The sequence below is a fragment of the Antedon bifida genome, chromosome 1 (assembly GCF_963402885.1).
Source record: "Antedon bifida chromosome 1, ecAntBifi1.1, whole genome shotgun sequence".
Lineage (NCBI taxonomy): Eukaryota > Metazoa > Echinodermata > Crinoidea > Comatulida > Antedonidae > Antedon > Antedon bifida.
Genome location: NC_136226.1, coordinates 24,533,520 through 24,558,225, shown reverse-complemented (window position 1 = coordinate 24,558,225; position 24,706 = coordinate 24,533,520). Strand labels below are relative to the sequence as shown.

Here is a 24,706-nt window from a genome sequence, read left to right as displayed (position 1 = left end):
GTTTGTTATGTCCATAGGGTCTTCACGAGATAAGGCTTGTGACCCTATCAACAGTTAACTTATTTTCTTGTTTGATACAGTAAATCAATTTATGTTTATAGTATCTCAAACTGTTGATAAATAAATGTATATCAATGAAATGAAACTTCTTTAGTCCATCACCTCTATTCAGGTGACATTAAGGGGCAATACTGTATACACTACTGCCAACACACCTATTCAGGACACCCCTATTAAATGAATACTTATTAAGCTTGCAAAGGTGTCCCCTCAAAACAGATACCCAATAAAGCTTGTGAAAAAATGTGATGATCCTAATACTAAAAAATTACTGTATATAAACCAGGGAAGAGTTAAATTAATATTTAACTCTTCCCTGATAAAAACCATAACAAGATAAAACAGCAGATGGTTTGCAGTATAATATGTGAAATTTTAATGCACTTGTAGCTGTGTAACAAATATTTTTGTCATGTTTTTTTTAGGCTGAAGGTGCTAGCAACGATTCCTTTAAATGTACCAATCCAGTGCCTGTCTCTAGCCCCAAAGAGCAGTCACATCTTTGTTGGATTACGTGATGGCAAGCTTATCATACTAGGTGTTGGAAATCCAAATGAGATAAGGAAGAACTCAAAATCAAAACAACTTGGCACTGCAGACTAGAACAAGTTTTTAACCAAGATGTTTGTTACCTGTGAAAACGATACAATTGTTTTCTTAACTGGTTCCTTAAAAAATGTATTATCGCACAATGAAGAGGAAGCTATTAATTTTGTGACGAACAGAACCTTATGCAAATGAGGTCATTGCAAATAAGATCATTGCAAATGGTTTGTAGGTCCACCTAGCAACATTGTTTCCATTTTGTGACCTTTAACCTACTTAATTTTAAGATTCCTGAGTAGCAATTTGATCTTCATGCTGTGCTAGTTCAAAATGTGTATGAAACTCATATTGATTGTTATGTCATTAACAATTTGGCAAAATTAATTAACCTACTGAAATGTTAGGTTTCTCATTGTACACAAGTCCTTGGGCCAAATCATGTTAAAATCAAGAGCTGGCTGCATATTTAATCAGGGAATGTTTTATTTCCTACATTGAATATGAGAATTTCTTTGTTTATTTAGTTTTATACATTATCAATTTTAATATCGTGTATTTACTCATTGTATACCAAATTTTTAATTTAAAAAAGATGCATTTGATAAAAATAAAAGCATTATATATATATATCATTTTTTAGGCCATGGCTCTAAATTTCTATTTGTAATTTCAGGAAGTGCCTTTAGCCAAAGAAACCATTTACTCATGTGTACTTTGTTAAGTTTATAGAAAATGTGGATAGGCCTAGTAAAATTGACCAAAGGCTTCAATAATAAACATAATAAGTGATCCGCTAGAGCGGTAGATCACCAGAAAAAAAATTGCTAATCAAATTGTAAAAACATTTTTATTTACCTGTATACAGTATAAGCAAGATGAGCTTTTGTCAATTGCTAACCTTGTGTTATGAGCAATTTCAGAAGTGTATGTTCCCTTACACATTATTTCTGATTGTAATTTTTCACTAGGCGAATTTGTTAGCGCGAATCCAACGTTTTGAAGAGAAAAAAATCGCCTACTCTCTTTCCACTACATGACCGAATAGCTGCGACGTTCATGTTCCTCGCATGGCTGCTGAGCTTTTCAATTCGCATGAGTGCTCATGATAGCGTCATAGCTTATTTCCTGAGCTCTGATTGGCTGCGCAATATTTTGCTTCACAAAAAAAAGAAACAATTCGAACTAGTAAATTTCGCTGCAGAGAAAAATCAAAGGAACTAGAATTCGTCGCAGAAGGGAGTATGACAGACAGAAACTGGAATACGCATGCGCATAGCATGACGATTTCGATTCGCGCGAACAAATTCGCCTAGTGGAAAATCGGCTTTAGTCTGTACATTTTGTTTAACCCTAGTTGTTCATTACCTGTTAATTGCTCAATGACATTATATATAAGCACATTCAATGAATGTAAATCAAAATTGTCTAGACAACTGTGTATAAAATGAAACATGTACCGTGAACTGTAACATCACTGCTGTAGTTTATCATGTATTTTACAGAAAATATTATTACTTAGACAATTGACATAAGTTTAATGTGAACTTGGCTACATACCTTGAAGTTAGATGCCAATTAAAAAAAAGAGATACATATATTTTTTATTATATCTAGATTTTCAAAGTATAATAATACGCAGACCTATATTTTCAAATTCTTACAATATAATTAAATGCCTTATATTTTATTTGCATCAAATGGAAAGCGAATCCAGCTTAAATATTTTTTTAAAGTAGATTACTTTATTGTATTTAAGCAATAATTTAAATGCATTTGTATACATTTCAAGAGTTGATGTAATTATCAAGAGGGGCTTATAGGCATAGCCTAGCCTCGACTCCGGACCCAGCACCGCTGAGCTCCGGAAACAAGTAAACAAGTAATTTCTTTCATTTTAAATATGATAGTTAGCAACGGTCTTGCTTCCGAAAAAAAGTACCTTTGGATTGATTTTTAAATTTACATCAATTTACTATACCTATTAAAGCTTGTTATACTACTTTGTGTCCACCGTGACCACAGATGAAAGCACTACCTGTACTAAATTTGATTATTTCATGTTTATACTTTCAATACTTATGTTTTTAATCTTAATAAAAGGATTAAAACCAAATTTAGTATACAGTTATATAGAAAACAAATTTAGAAATATATGATAGATTATTGCATTCTACCAATGAAATTAAATGTATGTTAAATATTAAATTTGATTTAAATCAATTTTATAATAATCATTATCAATAAAAGAAGTATATTAAATAAATGCTTTATTGTAGTCCTACTACTTAAATTAGTTTGAATTGTAGTAGTAATACAGTTGTTATATAAAGTATATTATATTGTTGACAAGCTCACTGTTGACTTTCTATAGTTAAAATTACCAGTACTTTTTATTCAGTGGTGTAACACAGGGGACAAAGGTCCCAGGTTTAGCACTCATAAGGGGACCTCTAATGCTAGAAAATTGCACTGAGGCTGTCCAGGATGTGGGCACCTTAAAATGTTGATCCCCTGGATTTAGCCAGTGAGTGCTCATAGCTGTTACGCCACTGTTATTAGTTGCTTAATTGGACTATTTTTTTTTTTACTGCTCTGCAAAATTGTATGTACTCAGGGAAGTTACTCTCCCTTGCTTTATCTTTATATTTTTTTAACAATATTAATTAATATATATACTACTTACAGACTGTAGCCTCTTATTCAATGTTACTGCAGTTTGTTCTGCAAAGGGAAATCCCACAAACCATGCTTTTTTTTATAAGAAGAGGAGCGTTTGATCAGCTCAAACCCATCGAATATTATACCATTACAATTTCAACAAATTTTGCAATTATTTTAATATTTAGCTAGAAATAATTCTGTATTCCTCTGTATAACTTTGTTATTATTTGTTTGCTTAAATATTTACTTACTCTTTATTGTGATTATTCTATCAATTTATGTTTGCAATTTTACCACAAAAAAAAGGAATTATGAAGGAATGATTCTAACTTTAAAAACGTATGTGCAATGAAAAATAAGATGCTTATATTTGTTACTAATAAAAGAGATGTCAATAAATAAATATGTAATTGTATAAATTATGGTCTCACGTTTTGTATTAAATATTATTAATATTTAAATTTACATGTAGTACAGACATTTACAAAAAGCACAGGTTTGATGATTTTTTTTTTGCTGTAAAAAGAAAGAAAATTAATTTAAATGAAATAAAATCATCAGCAAAATATGTTTTGAGATTCAGACGAAGATATATATAACAGCCATCTTTTTGATAATTTGTGTGATCATAGTAACTTTCTATTGTATGCATGATTTGATATAGAGATGTTTTGTAAAAACATAGCTGGCCATGTATGGCTATCTCTTTTAAAATAAGAGCCATATTATTGTGGCACTCTCTAGTCTCCCTGAGGTCTGCTCCTCTCCAGAGCCATATATATATAGCTATATATGGCTCTGCTCCTCTCCAGAGCCATATGGAGAGAGAGTTACGACATATATATAGGCATAGTTGGACACAAACATGGCCGGCGTGCACACCACGTGACTTTCTAAAATCCGTGAACGCAATGCCGTAACTCTCTCTCTATATATGGCTCTGCTCCTCTCAGCTGTCTAGCGCCCTCTCCAGTTGTTGCCCAGGGGGCTTGGCAGTTCATTCACAAAAAAAAGCTGGAGCTCTTGCTAAATATTTGTATAATCTGGTGTTTTAATATAAGGGTAAGACATTGTTTTTGTTTATTTGAAAGCATATACATTATGCAAATAATATATGATTATTTTGTCGGTAGTTCGTTAAAGACCAAACCAAATGCAGGATAAGTAAGCTAGGCCTGGATGAGCTATACAGATCCCAGCCTTCTTTTAGGTCGTCTGCAGACGACGGTCTGCATGATAGAGGAGGAGGAAGAGGATAGGGGTGGGCTAGGCTAAGACGGCTAGCAATATATGTGTGTGTATAATAGTATACCATTTCAAATTCTCATCTCTTGATTTTCTTTTCTTATGATGTAGGCCTAGTAATAATATAATATAAAAAAAAAAAAAAAAAAAAATAGAAATGTCAACACAATCACAATTGTTTGCATGAAAATAAAGGATACACAATCACAAGTTGACAAGGTCAAGGAAGACGGCTGGGACAGGGTAGGAGACCTATTCAATCAAACCACACATATAGTCATAGGAGTATACAGTTATTATTAGGCCTACTCCATCCATGTTATGCACAATTTAAAATGTGCAAGGGTTTACTTGCACAATTTCAATTTGAATACAAAATAGCATGAAAGTAGTAGGCACAAAAAGAAGAAGCCCCGGGACTCAAGATCCTGTCACACTACCTCGCAACGTTCTGCTCATCATAACACCCATGCCATGGCTTCTCTTAAATTTTTTTAATTTGCCGTTTAATTATAGGAAATCCTTGCGCAATTTAAAATTGTTTAAATTGTGCAGTAACACATACACCCTACAGTACTACATACTACAGTAGGCTAGGTACTACTGCTTTACAGTAGCTCTAGCCAGGCCTCTGTAGCCTTCTGTACTACAGTATGTTTGCCGAATCCAGTACATGCACTGATAACGGTACTGATATCAGTACTCATGTACCGGATTCTCCGAACCATGACTCGTATTAGGACTACTGTATCTTTATAAACAGACCTTTAAAGAAAATGCATCATGGCACTTGGAATGTAAATATTGCAAACAAAGATCATTCCATCCCAAACTTACCTCAAGCCCGGTGTTTGTAAACATTATTAAAACAGATGCTATACTACCCTTTGCACATGGGTATATTCTGCATATTAGCCTACTGTTCTGTACTGTACAGTAGAAAGTCTAAGAACCTCCATGACACATACTGTAGTGTATACAATATAACTGCAGTACTGTATCTGATTAGAATTCTCTTTTACTTTCTTGGAAATGAAACTGGGTTCCTGTAGTACTGTAGCATTGCCATTCTGATTATAACGTCATAATTATTCAGGTGTTAATATATTGATATTTATTTTTTCTGGATTTATTTGTACTACAAATGCTGGTAGATGTTTGTAACATTATTCATATTGTTTAATATTATTATATTATTATTTCAATTTTTACTGTTTGAATATTTAGGGTTGTAAGGGTACCTAGCCAATTGTAGAATTATAATGTAAAAAGACCTAATTATATTTCATAAACAAACATAAATTCCAAACTAGAATTTAATTCGTCACTTTGACGAATTATAGGTGATCATTTTTATCATTTTACTGAAATTAATTTTTTTTAAACATGCACGTACGTTAACATACGATCGGAAAATGTTGATGTATGCCATCCTATTATATGCTTATAGTGCTGAGTTGTGCCTATATGCCATATACAATATGTACAGTATATACTGTATATCTATATACAGTGTAGCATAGGTGAAATTACGGAACACACATGTTCTAATTTTTTGGCATGATGACGTTATCAAACTAAACTTTAAGATGACAATTTCGAAAGACAATTAATTGAGCAAAAAAATATAAGATTTGAAAAATTTGGCACGTAGAAGCGCTGTGCGCGCTCTTTGAATTGTGTATAACTTTGACGAAAAATATGAAAAAAATACTTTTTCACTTCAACTGGCCATATGTTAACGTCACAACATCCGATAGGCTTAATTTTTATATGAGGGGCATTCCACAGTATTTGGTCCGTGGGTTTAAAAATTTCATTTACTGATTTTGATGTAACTCTTGGCCATTTCTTAAAGTAGACATGTTGAAGTTTATTAAATAACATTTTTTTTATTTTTCTGATATTGATTTTTTAAGTTATTGAATATTAAATATGAAAAAGTCATATTTGGCGTTACGGACGGGACATTTTTAATCCTATTTATTTCATAAACTATGCATCTTATTACTGTTTTTTCAACAGATATAGTTACTTTATGTCTCAATAATACATAATCAAGTATTTAATTAAAATTTTGTTGTTTATTAATTTCATACATCCATTTCAAATTCATAAATGTCCCGTCCGCGACGTTTTAGGCGGTTTTTTTACATTTATTTTAAAAGTAATGATGCAAAAATCTTGATATTTCATTTTCTCCTCCTGAGAACTATATCTCATTATATTATGAACAAATTTTTTGAAAATTTTAGATTTTGATGAAAATATCATATTTCAAAAATATATTGTTACGGACGGGACATTTTTGTTACGGACGGGACGTATCATTTAAATCCTAATTATTTCACAAACCATGCATCTTTTAAACATTTTTTTGCCAGATATAGTTACTCTATGTCCCTATTGTACATATTCAAGCATTTTATAACATATTTTGTTTATTAAATTTCATATATACATTTCACAATTCATAATTGTCCCATCGGCGACATTTTAATAGTAGTTTTATGGTGTTTTTTACATTTCAGTTAAAAGTATTGATACCACAATTTAATATTTTGTTTTCTCCTTTTAAAACTATATGCAATACATTATAAACAAATATTTTGAAACTTTTGGTGAAAATATCATATTCAAAAATATATTGATGACATTTTTCGTAGGCACGGGACAGACATTTTTGTTAAGGACGGGACATATCATTTAAATTCTTTTTATTTCATAATAAAACCATGCATCTTGTTAACATTTTTGCCCATAAATATACTGCAGTTACTTTTTTTTGAAAGTAAGCTCCAATTATTCATAATATTAAAATTGTTTATTAATTTCATACTTGCATTTCAAAATTCATAATTGTTACTTCTGAGACATTTCGATTGGGGGTTTTTCCTCACTTGTGAAGTAATGGCTTTAAAATTGTTATTTAATTCCTAATTTTAAATCTTAATTTTCAACTCCTAAGGATATTAAATTGCAATAGATTTAAACAAGTTTTTTAAAACTTGTATTTTTTTATTAAAAAAACATTACTATCAAAATTTATTGAATGTTACGGATGGGACATTTTTTTTATGGATGTGATGACAATATTGTAAGAATTAAAAAGTGTTTTTGTACTGTAGGCTGAGAAGTACTGTACAAATGTGTTAACTGTTGTTTATTAATCACAAAACATTGTGGTCTGTATTTAAAACAACAACCCACAAAAGAACAATACCTAAATCCAAAACAACATGACCAGTATGAATGGGAGTATTGGGTGCGGTCATCGCTTTGTAGATTTTATTCTTTGGTGAATTTGCAACCAAAAACCTTTTATAAATCAGATACTAAATAATTAAGATTGAATTTTAATAGAAGTAGGCCTACAGTTATTAAATCCAAGAAAGGATAGAAGGGCAAGGAAATTTCAGATGCAACTTGGATCCACTATTCACTAAAACAAATTCAGACGTCAAACGCCAACGCCAATTTTTAAAGATTCGCCTTAAATGTGTTAATATCTTGAAGTCTTGTTTAATATGCCAAGCATAACTTTTATATTAGTGTAAATAAATATTTTGATAACATTTTACAATATTGCTTCTCGTTATAACTCTTCGAATAATTAATTTTATAAATAATATTTCATATTTATGAATTTTAATATTTTCACTTGACATAAACTTTTAAACAGTGTTTCAAAGGTTGAATTATATTTTGACTTGTAAATAAAAGATTACATTGATGTAAAAAACTTATTTTTAAATTTTTTTAATAGCAAAATTATACAATTTTTTAACGTGGACAAAGTTGTCCTGTCCGCGACGTTAGAAATGTCCCGTCCGTAACGACATATAAATCATATTTATTAATAAATTTTCAGTTCAAATTTTATAATTAACATTCAGTTATCTAAAACAACTATCTGGCAACATAATAATACAAAACAAATTTTAAAATCTCTTTTAAATGAGGAGAAATATTACAATACGTAAACCTTCTCAAAAGTCATGTCCATTTGCCGTCCCATCCGCGACGCATACAATTTTCATAATAAAATTTTTTTTGTACAGTCTTTTTTCTTTTTTTGACTTTCATAATAAACATTGGCCATATATGTATACATTTATTCTACTTTGAATCTTGTATTCTTTTTTATTTCTAAGATATGTCTAGTTATATTCTCAAAAATGTCCCGTCCGTAACAAAAAAATACTGTGGAATGCCCCATGAATTAATATCTACATTTCATCAGCTTTCATAATAAATTATAATCATCAAGGTAACCTTCAATTCTGAAGAGCTGTAAGATATTCAAATTTACTGCGAAGGTGAAATTACACGGCCTACGTTATTCAAGTTTTTACGCGTGATGACGTCATTAAAATGAAGATAGTGTCAACTCATGATAAAGATAATTAATTAAGCAAGCACATACTGAAAGTTGTGCGAAATTCGAGCACACATAACCAAGATGCGCTCTGTTGAATGTGATAATCTACACAAAAAGATAACAAATCCTAATTTTTAAATTCAAGTGGCCATTTGATGACGTCAAAACATTTTGTACGTAAAATGTGTACATGAATTCATATCTACAACTCAATGGCTTCCAGAATATGTTAAAAAAATCGGGGGTCATCTTGCATTCTGAAGAATTATTTTCATTTTAAAAAAGACCTATTTTTCACCATTTTCAGAACTTTTGTAAAATTAATGTGCGCATTTTGTCATTTTTAACGTGCTCGTATAGCGTTATTTTAAGTCGGAACTGACTCAAATTTGGTGAATGTACTAAGGATGGTGAGTAGAATGAGATTTGTAAAAAAATTCATATTTTTTACGCTTTTTAAGTATCGCGCGCGCAAAAACGCATTTTTGCGCAGTAATTTTTTGAAACACGCAAATGGCCTAATTCATGCTCTAAATTGATCAAAACTTAATTTTGAGCGTTTTAAATTTTTAACGCGCGATATCACGCGCATGAACCTACGTGCGCGTGCGTTTTTATTTGCTAATATTTTTACCCTTGATCTGAAGTTTACGTGTAGTGAATTTCATTAATATGTGATAATGAATTATGGAGATATGATTGATAATGTGATTTCGCAAAATGGCGTATAAATGTCGTCACGGATGAGTGATCACGCTGGAAAGCTTATTAGGATTAAGTTATATTATTTGAAAGATATTCTGAAATTTTTGTAATCATTGACATTAAACTTTTTGAGATAATTGTTACACAAAATAGTGTACAGAAACAATAAAAAGAAAAAAAAAAAAAAGAAAAAAAATAATAATAAAGATTTTATACAATAACAATAGGTGATCATTTTATTCTAAATGATCACCTAAAAATGTAAATTGTCACTGTGAGCTGTCATCTGATTGGTAGAGTGGAGTAGATGTTAATGCGCTTGAGAATAGCCATTTGTACTTTACTCTTACATTATTTTATCCTGGTATTTAAGTATTAGTGAGAATTCTATACTAAATATCCTGGTACAGTAAATAGTACTACTATTTTGTAAGTATAGTCGGATGGAAGACGTTCAAAATGTCAACACGTAGCAGAAATGTCAAAGGTACTGTTTTGTTTTTATTATTAATTAGGGCATTTCTAGCTTGTTTTTTAACATCATTACCTTACCGGGGCTCTATCATCCCCTGTCGGGTGTACAGTAGCCCTCCTCAAGCCTCTACTGTACCATTTGTTTCTGTTCTGTGCTGTCTTAGCCCCATTTTTTATATTCCTTACCATTTTTGTTTATTATTTTGTACTGTATTGCTATGGAGGAAAATAAATGTCTTTTGAAATGAAATGAAATGAAATGAAAGTTGTAACTGTATAAGGTATGACATACCATACCATCTCTCCTGTGTTTTGGTCTTTCTCTTCTTTTGCTGATTCTCGACTGCCATTCTGTCAATTGTTTGGTCCATCTGTTGTTTCTCTTCATGCTGGCCCATTGCCATTTGGCTTCTTTTACTTTGTCCCATATACTGTATCTTAGATGTATCATTCATTTTAATGTATTAGTTTATTTTGATAGCAATTTTAAACTTAGGGCCTGTTCAGACCTACAGTATGGAGTTATGCTTTTTTTTTTTATTGTACGCGGTATACAACTCCATAGGTCTGAACCAGGAAAAGATTAGTGGAAGCCTCCTCTTACGAATCAATCAAATTTACAGTACTCCTGCATACCAGATGTATTCTTGCTTGTATTGTACTTTACAAAAATGGAAGTTAAAGCAAAGCAGTGAGGTTTACTTTCACAGTGCACATTTTAGTGGATGGTTTTGGCCCCTGACTTAAAAAAAAAATATGTATTGTTGATATTAAGCATTTTAAATTAGCAAAAAGATATACTGTAAGTTCTACAATAAAACAACATGTCTAGAGAAGGCACAGCAGTATAGTATCTCTCCGCAAATTTAACCTACAGTAGGCCATGACAATTTTAACTGTAAAGATGACCTCTAGTTGAATGAGAAACAGACTGAACTTCATTTAATTCTTTATTTTATCAAAACAACTTATAGTTACTAACTGTTTTACTTAATACTGAGCATAGCAATTTAAGTTCATTATTTTCATGTACACTGTACATTGTAACGTACTAAAAAAATATATTAAGCTTTATCATATTTTCACCCAGGTTTGATCTATTATTCACATTCAGACATTTTTAAGTACATATATACATTTATCAAGATTTATGCTTACATAATATAAGTATAAACTATAATTATGTATGTTTCCTTGTTGGAATTTTGTAAAATGCTACTACAGTAATTAGATACGGTACTGTAAACTCTCATATAATCATTTGAATTTATTAGCAGAATGAACGACCAAATAGCTTTCATATCATTAGTAAGAGGTACAGTACAGTATGACCTGTTTTAGTCTGCACATTTGTGAAGGTGACTTTGAGAAAATACTATGCAGGTACTATTTTGTGTACATTCTGACACTGAGCTAAATAAACCGTGTAAGGGATCTCAACCATCATTTTGTCTGCAATGCCCAAAGATACATAGATTTCCATACCGATAACAAGAAGTCTCCTTATTAAACGTAATCGCATTAATACAGCTATAGTTTGTCTTTCTTGATTGACCTTCAAGCCTACAGTACTTCCTAAAAATTACTACCATTTTTTAGTTACAATAAGTATTATTTTTTTCTTTAAACATAAATGAATAGATTATAATATTTAAAACTAGAATTGCCTTATTGAATTGATTAACATGTAAATGTAGTACTGTATGCTTGTATACTTAAAAGTAGGTAACATCATTATTCATATTGAAAAGTACATTGTATAAAAATACAAATTTCTGTACTGTATATATTCTAAATAAAAGCAATAAATTAATTAAAATGGGCCATTGTACAGTATGGGTTGCTAGTGTAGTAAAAGTAAATTACTCTTTAGCATTTAAAAATACTATTTGATAGAAAAAATGTAAAATTTATACTGTACTTTTGTATACAGACGTGTGCAGTAGATAGTTTCGTCTATAAAGTCTGATAGCAAATCATTATAACTAGATATTAATGTTAATTCTGTTTACATGACCCGGAAATGTGATAAAATTATTTGGTGATTGTTGATAAGATTTGTGGGTTTAGCCTATAGTATATATTCAATAGATACATTAGAGTTGTTAAAATATAAAATTGTTAATCACACAGAAAAGGGAAGTGGGTGGGTACTGTAGGTAGGTCATGGGAGTTTAAAGCTTTCCTCTATGGGTACTGCACTGCAACTTATTACTATTCAAAATTTATAATAAATAATGTAAATATAATAGTAAAGCAAATAAATAAAAATATAACTGTTGTATTGTATTCATTGACATTCTTTTAAAGAAACAGAATGGATTGTACTGTAACTGGCCATTGTACTATAGGTGCTCCATAATCAAATGTTATAATTGAATTGAATTGACAATTAAATTGTATCATTCACACAGTAGTTTTTAAAGTCTACACTTTTGAAGCTAAACATTTTCTTCTTTAAATTTTACTGTGTTGTAAATCAGAAATTGTTTTCTATTCTATTTGATAGACACCAACGTAGATGAGTCTTCACACTAACATCAATAGTTTACTAAAGTTCATTGCAAAAGACATTTCTTAAGCTTTTTATTCTTAATCTACTGTAAAGCTCTGTTTACACTATCAAACTAGTTTGACAAAAATAAATGTGATGTGCTCAAATATGGTAGTGTTATGCCCAAATATGGTAGTGATATGACATCATCATGTCCATATATAGGCACATCACATTTGTTTGTCACATGAAGTTTTATAGTGCTTAAGGAGAAGGTTAATTGAATCCAACAAAATACAATTTATAATTTTCCAGCATTAATACTGTACACATACATTAATGTCCATGTTGTGTATATTGTTGACCTCATACCAAAAGTGATTAGTCAATATGGTCAATGTTATTAATCATTCATAGTGTACAGTACAGTATGATAAATGCATTTGCCAATACAATTGGACTTTGCATTGTAAACAAACTAATTGAAAATAATGCAAGTACTGTACTACAGTATTTAGAAATAGATTAAAAATAATTTGCAATAGATAGTAATAATAACTACTGTAGTTATCAAAAAAAGATTGAGTAATTCCACTTTGCATCTGAATGAGTTTAGATCTAACTTGATATTTTATTTTTCCTGGATTTACAGTATTCAAAGTACTTTAAGCACTTACAACTGTATTCTAAACAACGTACTCAGATCAGGTCTGAATCATGATCAATAGTAGACACTACTTGTGTTGTTATGTACTTTATTGTTCGCACCCTGCATGCATCCTGTTGTTTTTAGTATTTTGTATTCTCATATTTTTGTGCATAATTATTAGATTAAGTAGCCTTATTATTTAAATACATACAAAATGCTAACTTGCAAGTCATTGGAAAGCCAGGGCAGAACTGTAAATTTACAGTACAATTATGTAGTCAATAACTGGTTAATAAAGTACAGTAATTGTTGATACTTTTTAACTTTTCAGAATACAGAGTATAGAGTAGACCCATGTTTTTTAGAGTATATTCCTATCCCATGTACAGTAGGCTAAATATGGATGCAAGACTTCAGTAAATCCATTGTTAATGCAATTCTAGTATAACCCCACCCAAAATTTAGGCTTAATTTTGGACGCAAGATTTTAAGTCCCATTCCCTACGTTTTTTAGATCTAATTTAAGGTCACAAACTACATTTAATGTAAAAATAAATACTATGGTCCTATTCAGATAACTTTTTTTGTCTTTAATTAAATGTGAAAAATAAAGCGCTTCTAATAATTTTTTCTTTCTTTTTATCATAATTTACCATACACTACAGTAAAATGTACATTTAAGTCAAGGAATGACCTGGTTTAATGTTTTTAAAGTAATTAAATGCATTATTTTTACAAAGCGTCACAGATTGTAGGGAATGGGTCTTATCAGTAAATCCATTGTTAATGCAATCCTAGTACATAATCCAACAACATTCATACTCAGGCTCCCTGGGACTATAAGGTAATAGTACTATACATCGTAAAATCCTGGAAATAATTGGTTTAAATCATTACTTAAATGTAAGAATCAAAAGCATAGTAAACATTAATGTTGTATTATTGCATAGATTATCTTGATACTTTCCACAACTTTGACATTTTAAACTGATTGAGTAATACAGCACTATCTGTCATTCATTGGTTTAATACAATTTGTTGATAAATGTTAGTTAATCTTTTTTCCATTAAACTTACTGGTAGTATATATTTACTCTGCAGTCATAATCATCACACTTCAATACGCAATTGTAAATTCAGTTTTGTGTCATTAACTCAAGTTGAAGAGTTGAAAGTTTGATAGTATACAAAAGAAAAACAACCTGTACAATTACGAAAATGTAGTATATACAACTAGTGAATGTTTATTGTGGAATAGTTCAAATAATTTCATGAGGTGAAAGTCGCCTCGTGAAAATCGAATTGTAAATTATCTCAAATTGACTGGATAGTACATACAGGATATCTGTCTCAATAAATCAAAACTAACCAAGAAGGAAGGATGAATTACATAATAAAACAATTACATGTTAATAAAATATTTATAGCTCTGCTTTGGAGGCAATAACATTGATACTGGTGTCAGATACTGAGTATGGTTATTATACTTAGCAAAGTATAAAATAAGACACATGATTGGCTTGTTTCCAAGATACTGTAAGTCAATCTTTGCTTGCGTTGGTCAGGTAAGGCTAACTTACTGTGCAATATGCCTGAGCTTTTTCCTGTGTTGTACACTAACAATTATAATTGGTTGGTCTTGTATATTGTTCTTACAGTAGCAGCCTTCTTCAATCTTTTTTTATATTTTTCAGGTGCCCTTCTTGGCAATCAACAAATCAAGATGGCTGAAGCGCATCAGGCCGTAGCCTTCCAGTTTACTGTCACGGGTGAGGGTATTGATGTCAGTTTAAACCATGAAGCATTGAAAGCAGTTTATGACAGCAGTAAAAGATCTTGGAAGAAACGGTTAAGCAGATTTAGAGTATGATCATTCATTATTATATTACCATATTATTTTACACTGATAAGCCCACCATAAGATATACAGTAAGGCCACACGCCCATCCTGAAAAAGTACTGTCCAGTAGGGCTAGCCTTGTTCTCATACCTACTGTATACTAAATGCAATGCTCATGTAATTTTAACTATTAATTAGCTAATCTATACTGTGGGTTTTTTACTGCATATTATTAATTATGTTGACAAATAGTTTATTTCTACAGTAAGAGCATACAAAGCAAGATACCAAAGGAATTGGTTTAAATAACCTAAGCTACAGTCATTCTACCATGGATATACCATTGTGTACATAAATAATTCAAAGAGAAGCTGATTCAGTAAATAACAATAACTATGAACACAAGGATTCTGTCTTATATAACAACTTCTGCATTGTTAAGCAAATTAGGGAATTCACCCCTTTACCAAATATATTAATAAAATATTTAGTGTCTTCTTCTATGCATGGGGTACAAACTGAATTTTTGTATGCATAATAATTATATTATTTATATAAGTTTGAGCATGCAAATTTAATAGTCAATGCTCTTAAAAAATCTGTTAGTTTTAATTGCCCATTGTGTGTTATAAATGGACCAGTTAATTTCTATGGGCACAATACTGGACTCAAGTATTTTAGCTCGTTTTTCTGAAACACAACTGACTGAATTGTCTAAAGTGTATAATGGCAATATAAAACCTACAGTTACTGATATCTGTAATCTATAGTATCTTGTTTAAGTTCCGGTATTTATCATATACTACACTTCACTATTAGTTTGTTTACTATTATTTTCTATCTAAAACATACACAGTTGAGTTGTGGTAAACCAAACCACAAAAATTATTATCTAGTATAAATATGATATCGTGATTGCAGTTAAAATAGTAGAAGTAACAATACTGTAAAAATTAATATTTTTTAATATTAAAGAATTTTAAAACATTTTCCCAATGTACACAGACAATATTGACTGAATGTTTACAATCCATATCAATCAATCAATCAATTTATTTGGAAATTGCACCTTTACATCGGTGGCACACACAGGAAGTGGTGCATCCATATTGAACACAATTAACATAAAATGACGGATACGGATACTTAAGCTAATTTACAAAGTTAAAAGATTTTTTTAAAAAAAAGAGTTTAAAATTAGTACTATATACTGTTAGTGTAATATGATTGTGGTCTACAGTAGGCTAGCAATGTGTACACTATGGTAAGGCATGTTTAAATTACCGTAGTAATTCTTGGTTCGTTCAACTTTATATTGTCACATACTGTACTTTACACGATACAGTAAAACCTATTAAAAACAGTAAATATTTATGATAAATTTGAATGAGAAAAAAAAAGTATATTTTTTTAAATCATTTTTGGGTACAGTAGCTGCCCAGAATTGTTTTTTTTTTATTATCTGTAATTTTGTTTTGTCTACCTCTGCCTTCCTTTTAACTATACTATACGCTGTACAGTATTTGTCAACAACATTTCAGATCAGTTATTCCTGACACTGCACATACACTGACAGAAAAGCCAGTGTTTTTTCAAATCAGGGGAAAAGGGTTACATTTTATTAATTAGTTTTAATTAATTATAATTACTACAGTATTGTATTTTTCTATAGAAATTACTTCCTGTTTTTTTTTAATTCTGTAGTTCCTTTGTTAATAAAATCCATCAATTAACCTACTTTATATTCTAGACGCCTTTCTATTATGGAGGCTAGGTAAATATCAAAGTTCTACATACAGTCTAAACCATCTCGTCACTTTCTTTGTGGGAGATAAGGGTTTATTTATTTTGTGAACATTATAATTTATCAGTGACGTGACACAGTATGTTAATATTAAATCTAAGTTGAGTGGCAATGAAGATTATTTGCCTAAAGTCTTTTTTTTTTTTCAATGACAAGGGAAATGATTCATATTGCTTTTATGACTGGATTCCTACCAGTAGGCCTACCTTAATTTTACCCTCCAGTAAAATTACTGTTTTATAGGAGTTTCCGGCTCAAATAGTACGTTTTATAAACAACAAAAAAAGAGGAACTAAGAATAGACAAAACAAATCCCCAATATTGTTCCAGTGTGGTTGTAAATGGACATTTATATTTTACCTGGATAATAATAATATCCTGGATTTATATAGCGCCTAATGTTGTGAAACCTCTACTACGCTGAACATTATTACCCCAGTCATTTTTTTTAGATCAAACACGTATGGAAACATACTCCCATAGTGCAGCTAGTAATCAGCGCAGAGTGTGTCTTGATATTCCTGATACAGTACTTAAGTTGTTAAGTTAATTAAGTTGTTACCATAATACAGTACACCTAGACAATCCTTTATTTTTTTTAAATTTAATTTTCAATTCAATCAAGTTTTTTATGCAATATAAATTTTATGTAGACCAACAGCCTAACATCCAAAATATGCTTAAACTACAGTAAAATAATAAATGTTATTTTCTCTTTGTAGAACCATCTAGTAACAACAACATACCCAGCAAGTCCAGCATCATGGCTTGCAGTTGTAAGCGTTGTATTGGCTTTCAGTTTGGCTAGGATCGACCCCTCTATGGGTATGATTGCTACAGTACGCGAATATCTACCATTGTAAGTATATTATACGATTTTGAATCAAAATGAACAAGCTAAAGACACTATTTAGATATTAAATAATAATAAGTAGTCTTATGTAGCGTCTAATACATTGTTTCTATACGCTTTACACAAAAATCATCCAATACTGTTAATGGAGCGATGCGTTCTGTATCTTACAGTACACATTGTCTATGTCTCAATGATGTTTACTATACAGTAGTATACTGTAATATACATCAACAAACTTGACTGGCATTGGTAAAGTACACATCTACTAAAATGTTATCTTGTGTATTGTTGTTATCGGAAATGCTACCAATCTGGGATTATTTTACATTGTATAAGCTAATTCAGTGAGCAATTTGATAAAACTCAACCTACTTTGATAATCTACTTATAAGAAGGTCACATTGAACATTTTGTCTGGCCAAGTTTTGAATCTATAACATTTCACTTTTACACTACATATCAATTTACTGTCACCTATACATTTTATCATTGGGATCTTTTTTTCCCATGTTAAAATGTATGGGTGGTTTATCTAAGGCTATGTTTCCACAGCCAAAAATTAACCAATAATTAACTGATAAAACTTCCTGTGGAAACGGAGTTTAACTGATTCCGCTCGAAAAATTAACCGATTATTATCTCATTCAAATCCGATAATTATCAGTTTTTTTTTTTTTATAAATATGTACTATATTTCATTATTAAAAAAGAGAGGTAAAATAAAAATATTTTATTTATTATTTATTACTTTTTTCTACATTACAGAGGCTCATATCTTGACACTGGTACCAGTAGCTACATGTCCACTATAGTGTTTGCCACAATAGTCTGGTTGGTCGGCATTTACTCCATGAGATACATGTTAAAGTTTGTACTATCGTATCGTAGGTTTATGTATGAACCAAGAGGAAAGTCTTCACTACTTACCAAAATATGGGTGGTCAGTATTTGGAATTTTGATGTTTTGTATGATAGAATGACCGTTTTAGTTCTTTATTGCCAAAAACTTCATAAACACAACAACAAACAAACAACAAAGTAAGTGGCAGGAAACACAAAAGGGAACTACATCCCTATGGCAGTGTTACCTTCTTACTGAGTAGCACATTAAGATAAAATATAGCATTTCAATAATACCTGTATATATATATCTAAAAATATCAACAATGAAAATCTAAAAAGCATTCATAAATACACAAAACTTATTTTACAAGCAGGACAAATCTATTGCTAATAGCTCTTTTTTATATTGAGCCCCTACTCATAATTTTCATTTTGCATTGCAACAGTACTCCACCCTTGTGTTTTTTAGTTTGTAGCTTTATGCAATTTGGCCACAAGGCCAATTGGTACATGATATTTTTATGTTTATGTTTAAAAAAAATAAAATACTGATACTGTATATATTTATATATTCAACATCTAGTTCACCACTATAGTAAATCTTAACCATGTCATTTAAGCCAAGTCTCATAAGTTTCAAGGCTTAGGCAGTAGCCTTGTTACCTTTAATTTTTATGTCATTCTTATATAGATTTTGTTTATGTCTTTTCTACAGATTTGTTTGAAGGTGTTTTGTACTCGTAAGCCTCAGCTTTACAGCTACCAGGCCACACTACCCAATCTACCTCTGCCTTCTATTGATGATACTTTACGAAGGGTTTGTCAACTTATTTTACAATGTAGCACTAATAATAAACAATGCCTTCATTGACACTGTATAATTTGATAAAACTCAACCTACTTTGATAATCTACTTATTAAGAAGGTGACATTGAACATTCTGTCTGGCCAAGTTTCGAATCTATAACATTTCGCTTTTACACTACATGTCAAAAACCCCTCATTTATTACCTAATTCTCAGTGCTGTATCTCCACCTACGACCTATTATCCCATTATCAGAATTTCATGTGTATCACATGTGGTGTATGTACAGTATCATGTAAGGTTAGGTCTATCTATCTATAAATTACTATAGGCGATACATGTGGAACACATGTGATGTTGTATTACGTTTGCATTTTTATGATACTGAAGAATTGTAGATACAAATTTATTCTGAAAACTCCATTTTACAGAATACATTTTAAATATTGATTTCAGACTTTTTAAATGTAAGATCATTCTGGTTATAGAAAAGTTGTCTGAAAGAATTTTTTTTAAATTTTTGCTTAAAAAAATGAGTCGCTCTCAACAACCCTTCAAGTATTGTAGAGATATCTATGTAAAAGAGATTTGCTATGTATACCTGTAGCAATATCTAATCTAACTAACTTTCTTTTTAGTATTTACGATCGGTGCGTCCATTTATGGATGATGAAAAGTACAACAAAATGGAACGCCTCGCTACTGACTTCAAACAGAACCTTGGGATGCGATTACAAAGATACTTGTACCTCAAATGGTGGTCCTCGTCAAACTATGTCAGTGATTGGTGGGAGGAATATGTCTACCTTAGAGGGCGCTCTGCACTCATGGTTAACAGCAATTATTATGGCCTTGTGAGTTTCATAAATAAAGTTTACAATTTATTGTTGAGAACCAAGGTATCTTAGAAAAGGGTATAGCCGAAGCTGAATAAGACTGTTGTTTCAAATTTTGATATACCATTTTCCATCGTAATATTTTTCTAAATTTGTTATTTTTTTCATTATTTTGCAAATTAATTATTTTTACCATAGATCATGTAAATAAAGTGTTGTCTCATAAATTAATTGTGCTGGTAATCTAAACCAGCATCATTATCTGGATACCATGTCAATTATTGTATATAATCTACGCTCACGCTAAGGTCAAATTTGCTTTCGCAAAACAGGTAGGGCTTGGTATTTAGGACGACCCAAAGGAAAATAGTGATTCACAAATTAAAATCTCTTTAGTCAGGCTCGTGTACAGTTACTACTCGCCTGTACAATTTAAGTATGCCTCCGAATGGAAATCCTGTTTTAATTTACTTGAGTGACGCAAAAAAACGTTTTTGATAGGCAAGTAACGCAATATATCTACATTGCGATCGCTTAGGCTGGCGACGACGGCAGTGATGTGGTTTACAGAAAACTTTATTTTCGCAAGTTTTGCAAATTTTTTTTGGCCAATTGACAACTCCTAAACGTGAATGGCTAGCGTGAGCATAGATACTGATTTCCTTTTACAGTATTTAAACACATTTATTCTTGATTAATTCTCAAAATATATTGCTGCATGATTAATTACTGTACACATAAATTTATTTTTTAATGATAGGATACTATTATGTGGCAAAGTTCAAGATTCCAGGCAGCTAGGGCAGCCAATGTGACACTTTCTTGCCTTAAATTCCGCAAAGAAATATTTCAAGAGACGTTGGACCCTATCATGGTTCAGAATCTTGTGCCACTATGTTCATGGCAGTATGAAAGGCTTTTTAACACAACAAGAATCCCAGGCTTAGAGACCGATAAAGTGGTGACGTTCCATACTTCAAGACATGTGGCTGTGTACCATATGGGCCGATTTTACAAGTTACTTTTTCAGATAAACGGTTACAATCTTAATGCATGCGAATTGGAACAGTAAGTTTAGTTATATCAATCTCACTCGCAATTAAAATATTTACAGAAAATGCTTTTTCTAAATTTCGAACATTTCGGTTTTTATAGCTTTTTTCAAAGAATAAATTTCATCCTTAAACAAAAGCTAAATGAAATTCTTGAAGAGGCAAGACACGCTTCAATGTTTCGATCTTTATTTGATCATCATCAGGAGACCCAAATCATCATCCTGATTAAATAAAGATCAATACATTGAATCATGGCTTGACCCTCGTTATTTGGAGTCAGTTTTATACTAAATTCTTCAAGATATAGCAATTATTACATCATAAATACACCTTTGTATAAAAATGTAATAAGCAAGAATCTTGACCTATATGGCTACCGTATCACTTCTAATTTGTATTAGATTTTAGTTTAAAGTAAGTCAAATGCAATCTTTAAAATCAAGTAGTGATTATGTATTGGTCATGTAATGTGTCCCTATAAAGAGATTGTTGAAGCTGTACCTATCTTTACAGTATTAGTAGAGTTGTCCATGTTATCCATCCCCCTAAAGAGGATATTAAAGTTGTTATTTACTGCTTCTGTTCTTTAGGCAGTACCAATATATATTGGATGACGATACTGAGCCAGGTGAGGGTGATAAGTATATACCAGCTCTCACAGCTGGAGAAAGGTAAGAGGATATAAACGATGTTCCTCCATGATGTAACCAAAAGAATCACATCTTTGTTGTCCAGTATTGACGAGTATGAAGCTCTGTCTACACTATCAAACCTTATGTGACAACAAAATGTAATGTGCCCATAAATGGACATGATGATGTCATATGACTACCATATTTGGGCACATCACACTTTTTATGTCAAACTTACATGATCATTATTATAACCAGTGGCGTAACGGCTATGAGCGCACACTGGCTAAACCCAGGGGCCTCTGTGCAGGGCCTGGAAGAAAAAGGCATTCAAATATGTAAAAAAAAAAGCTTAAAACATTGCGAGGCCTCCAGCATTGGAGGGCCACTTAGGGTCCCTAAACCAGGGGCCTCAGACCTCTGTGTTACGCAACTGATTATTACACAAAATTGTCTTGTTTTTTAAGCAGTATGGTTGTGAAATTTAATAGTTTGCATTTAATTGTATGGTTAATGAAATATCAACATTTTGGATTGAGGGCGAAGAAGGGTAATTGTAACCAACACCACAATGTTCTTCCTCAACTCTAAACCTTGAAATACCGAAATGGTGTCCGGCAGGGTTTAGTTTTTTACCAACCTCGAATCCAGTTCTAGAGGTACCGGGATGGTGTCCGGCGGGAAATAGTTTCACTATGTAGTTTAAGTTCTATTTATTTATTGTTAGCCGAAACTGTTTGTTATATGTTTACTAAATTTACTTAAACGTTCCTATAAATTGTTATATAAATAGTAATATGTTTAGGTTAAACTGTAACTAGCATCATGTATACTCTGCTCTGTTTCTTAGAATTCCATGGGCAGCGGCCCGTCAGAAGTTTTTCAAGTCAGGAGACAACAAAGTGTCACTAGATATAATTGAGAAGGCTGCATTTGTTGTTGTACTTGATGAAGATGAGCATGACTATGACCCAGTAAGTGTTCTACCAATAATCTAAAGCTCTGTCTACACTATCTTTACGTGACAAAAAATGTGATGTGCCCATATATGGTGATGTCATATCGCTAGTATATTTGGGCATATCACTACCATATTTGGGCACATCATACATTTTTTTGTCAAACTAGTTTGATAGTGTAGACAGAGCTTCCTCCACATACAAATTGTATACACAGGGTGAATACAGATTTTGTTAAAATGTGATAAGAAAAGATAAGGTTTTAAGTTTGGCATCACTTGGTGAAACGGTGTCTTCAGCTGTGATTTCTCTATACCCTGGCTTTTCTTGAAAAAAATGCATTACTGCTTAAAACATGCAGGTGTTTGTGGTTGCATATATTTATTATATAATGGCATAAATTATTAACTTTGGTTTTTGTTTCCTGTTGAAAGAATTGACATCCAAAGCATTATACAACATTCACATTAAATCTAATGATATTTTTTTTAATGAAACAAACTAGACAAGATATATTGTGTTTGGTACTAAATTAGACATATTCTAAAATATTCTATTAAGCTATTTCCACTTGGTTGTAAGAGCAGCCCATCCGAACTGTCGCTTATGATTGGTTAATTCACTTGCATTTTGCCAACATCAATGCGTCCAAGAGGGAACCATGCCCTAAGTTACTTACATGACATCATTTTTTTTCTACAGAAATGATTAACTTTATTAAAGCTACAAAATAATCTATTCAAAGTCAGATTTTATTAATCTTTATTTTTCATGTTTTTGGGGGACAATAAATCTTTAATATGCCAATAATAGCCTAATTATTAGAGGTGGTCAAATATACCTTTCTGTTGCACCACTATTAAAATACCAGTGTTCCATGATGCATTTTTCATGATTCACTTCACAAGGTAGAAATATTACTTCCTGCCTGTAAGGAAACACTTTAAGCCTGACATCAGCTTAAAGCTAATCTCTATTCTGAGCTGCCACAGATGTTGTTGTTTACAATCATACACTACAGTAACTTCAATCTAAACATACCCACACCACACCTACTATTTTAATATACAAATGAATTTATTCTGGCCCACTGTGGGGCGGGTTGATTTAATTTCAGTGCATAATGCATGTACTGTACGAATACACACCTTATGACTTCCCACTTACCAAATTCGTTGAATTAAATGAATAAACATATTTTTATATCTAGTAGTTTGAGAGTACAAGTATGTAAGCTGCGCCTCGATCATTATTTCCTGAATAATTAATTAATGGAACACAATGGATCATTTGATAATTTCTATGAAGCCAATTGGTAGTAAAGGAAGGGTGCAGGTGCTTCCCAATCATCCATTTTACATGTATTGGGTTACAATACCATGTCTATCACGTATTATTCTATCTCCAATTGTTTGCAAGCCAGTGAGGAATACAAATGTATGCAATTCATGCGGCCATGATGGTAATTCAACAAAATTATAAAATACAAACAGCGCGAGCCACAAAAACAGCCAAATTATTAATTCTAATATGCAGATGTGACTTTAAAGTTTTAGGTGGAGGTTTCTCTACTTAAAAACTCAGCTTAATATGCCTAGCCCAGCATGGCGACCAGCATAAAAGTTAACACTATTGTGGTATAGGAATACCATAATTTTGCATGGTACCAGGGTACACTAATTAGGAATTATTAATTATAATGACTAATTAAGAAAACATAATTACCATAACTGTTAACCTTGCTTTGCCATTCATTTAGTATAGAACGCCAGCTTAGTGAATAATTATATTATGTATACTTTCCAAATTTCGATTGATTCACACCCAAGAATTGTTTGTGTGTTCTCATTGTACTTAGTA

General features: G+C 31.4%; 2 protein-coding genes across 3 annotated transcripts in view; both read left to right on the top strand.

Annotated features, from left to right (window-relative positions):
- LOC144846734 (neurobeachin-like protein 1) overlaps window positions 1-3,651 on the top strand; it is a 108,815-nt gene extending 105,164 nt beyond the window's left edge. The window contains exon 51 of the mRNA XM_078703569.1: window positions 486-3,651. Within this exon, the coding sequence (XP_078559695.1) occupies window positions 486-663 (178 nt within the window). The 3' untranslated portion in view covers window positions 664-3,651. The remainder of the gene's footprint in view (window positions 1-485) is intronic.
- Window positions 3,652-4,246: 595 nt separating this feature from the next.
- The window catches only part of LOC144847152 (carnitine O-palmitoyltransferase 1, liver isoform-like), a 31,473-nt gene continuing 11,013 nt past the window's right edge, over window positions 4,247-24,706 (top strand). For both annotated transcript variants that reach the window (XM_078703606.1, XM_078703605.1), the window contains exons 1-9: window positions 4,247-4,329; window positions 14,910-15,079; window positions 17,582-17,718; window positions 18,481-18,655; window positions 19,274-19,375; window positions 20,003-20,218; window positions 20,961-21,268; window positions 21,846-21,926; window positions 22,738-22,861. In XM_078703606.1, coding sequence (XP_078559732.1) covers window positions 14,939-15,079; window positions 17,582-17,718; window positions 18,481-18,655; window positions 19,274-19,375; window positions 20,003-20,218; window positions 20,961-21,268; window positions 21,846-21,926; window positions 22,738-22,861 — 1,284 coding nt within the window. In that variant the 5' untranslated portion in view covers window positions 4,247-4,329; window positions 14,910-14,938. The remainder of the gene's footprint in view (window positions 4,330-14,909; window positions 15,080-17,581; window positions 17,719-18,480; window positions 18,656-19,273; window positions 19,376-20,002; window positions 20,219-20,960; window positions 21,269-21,845; window positions 21,927-22,737; window positions 22,862-24,706) is intronic.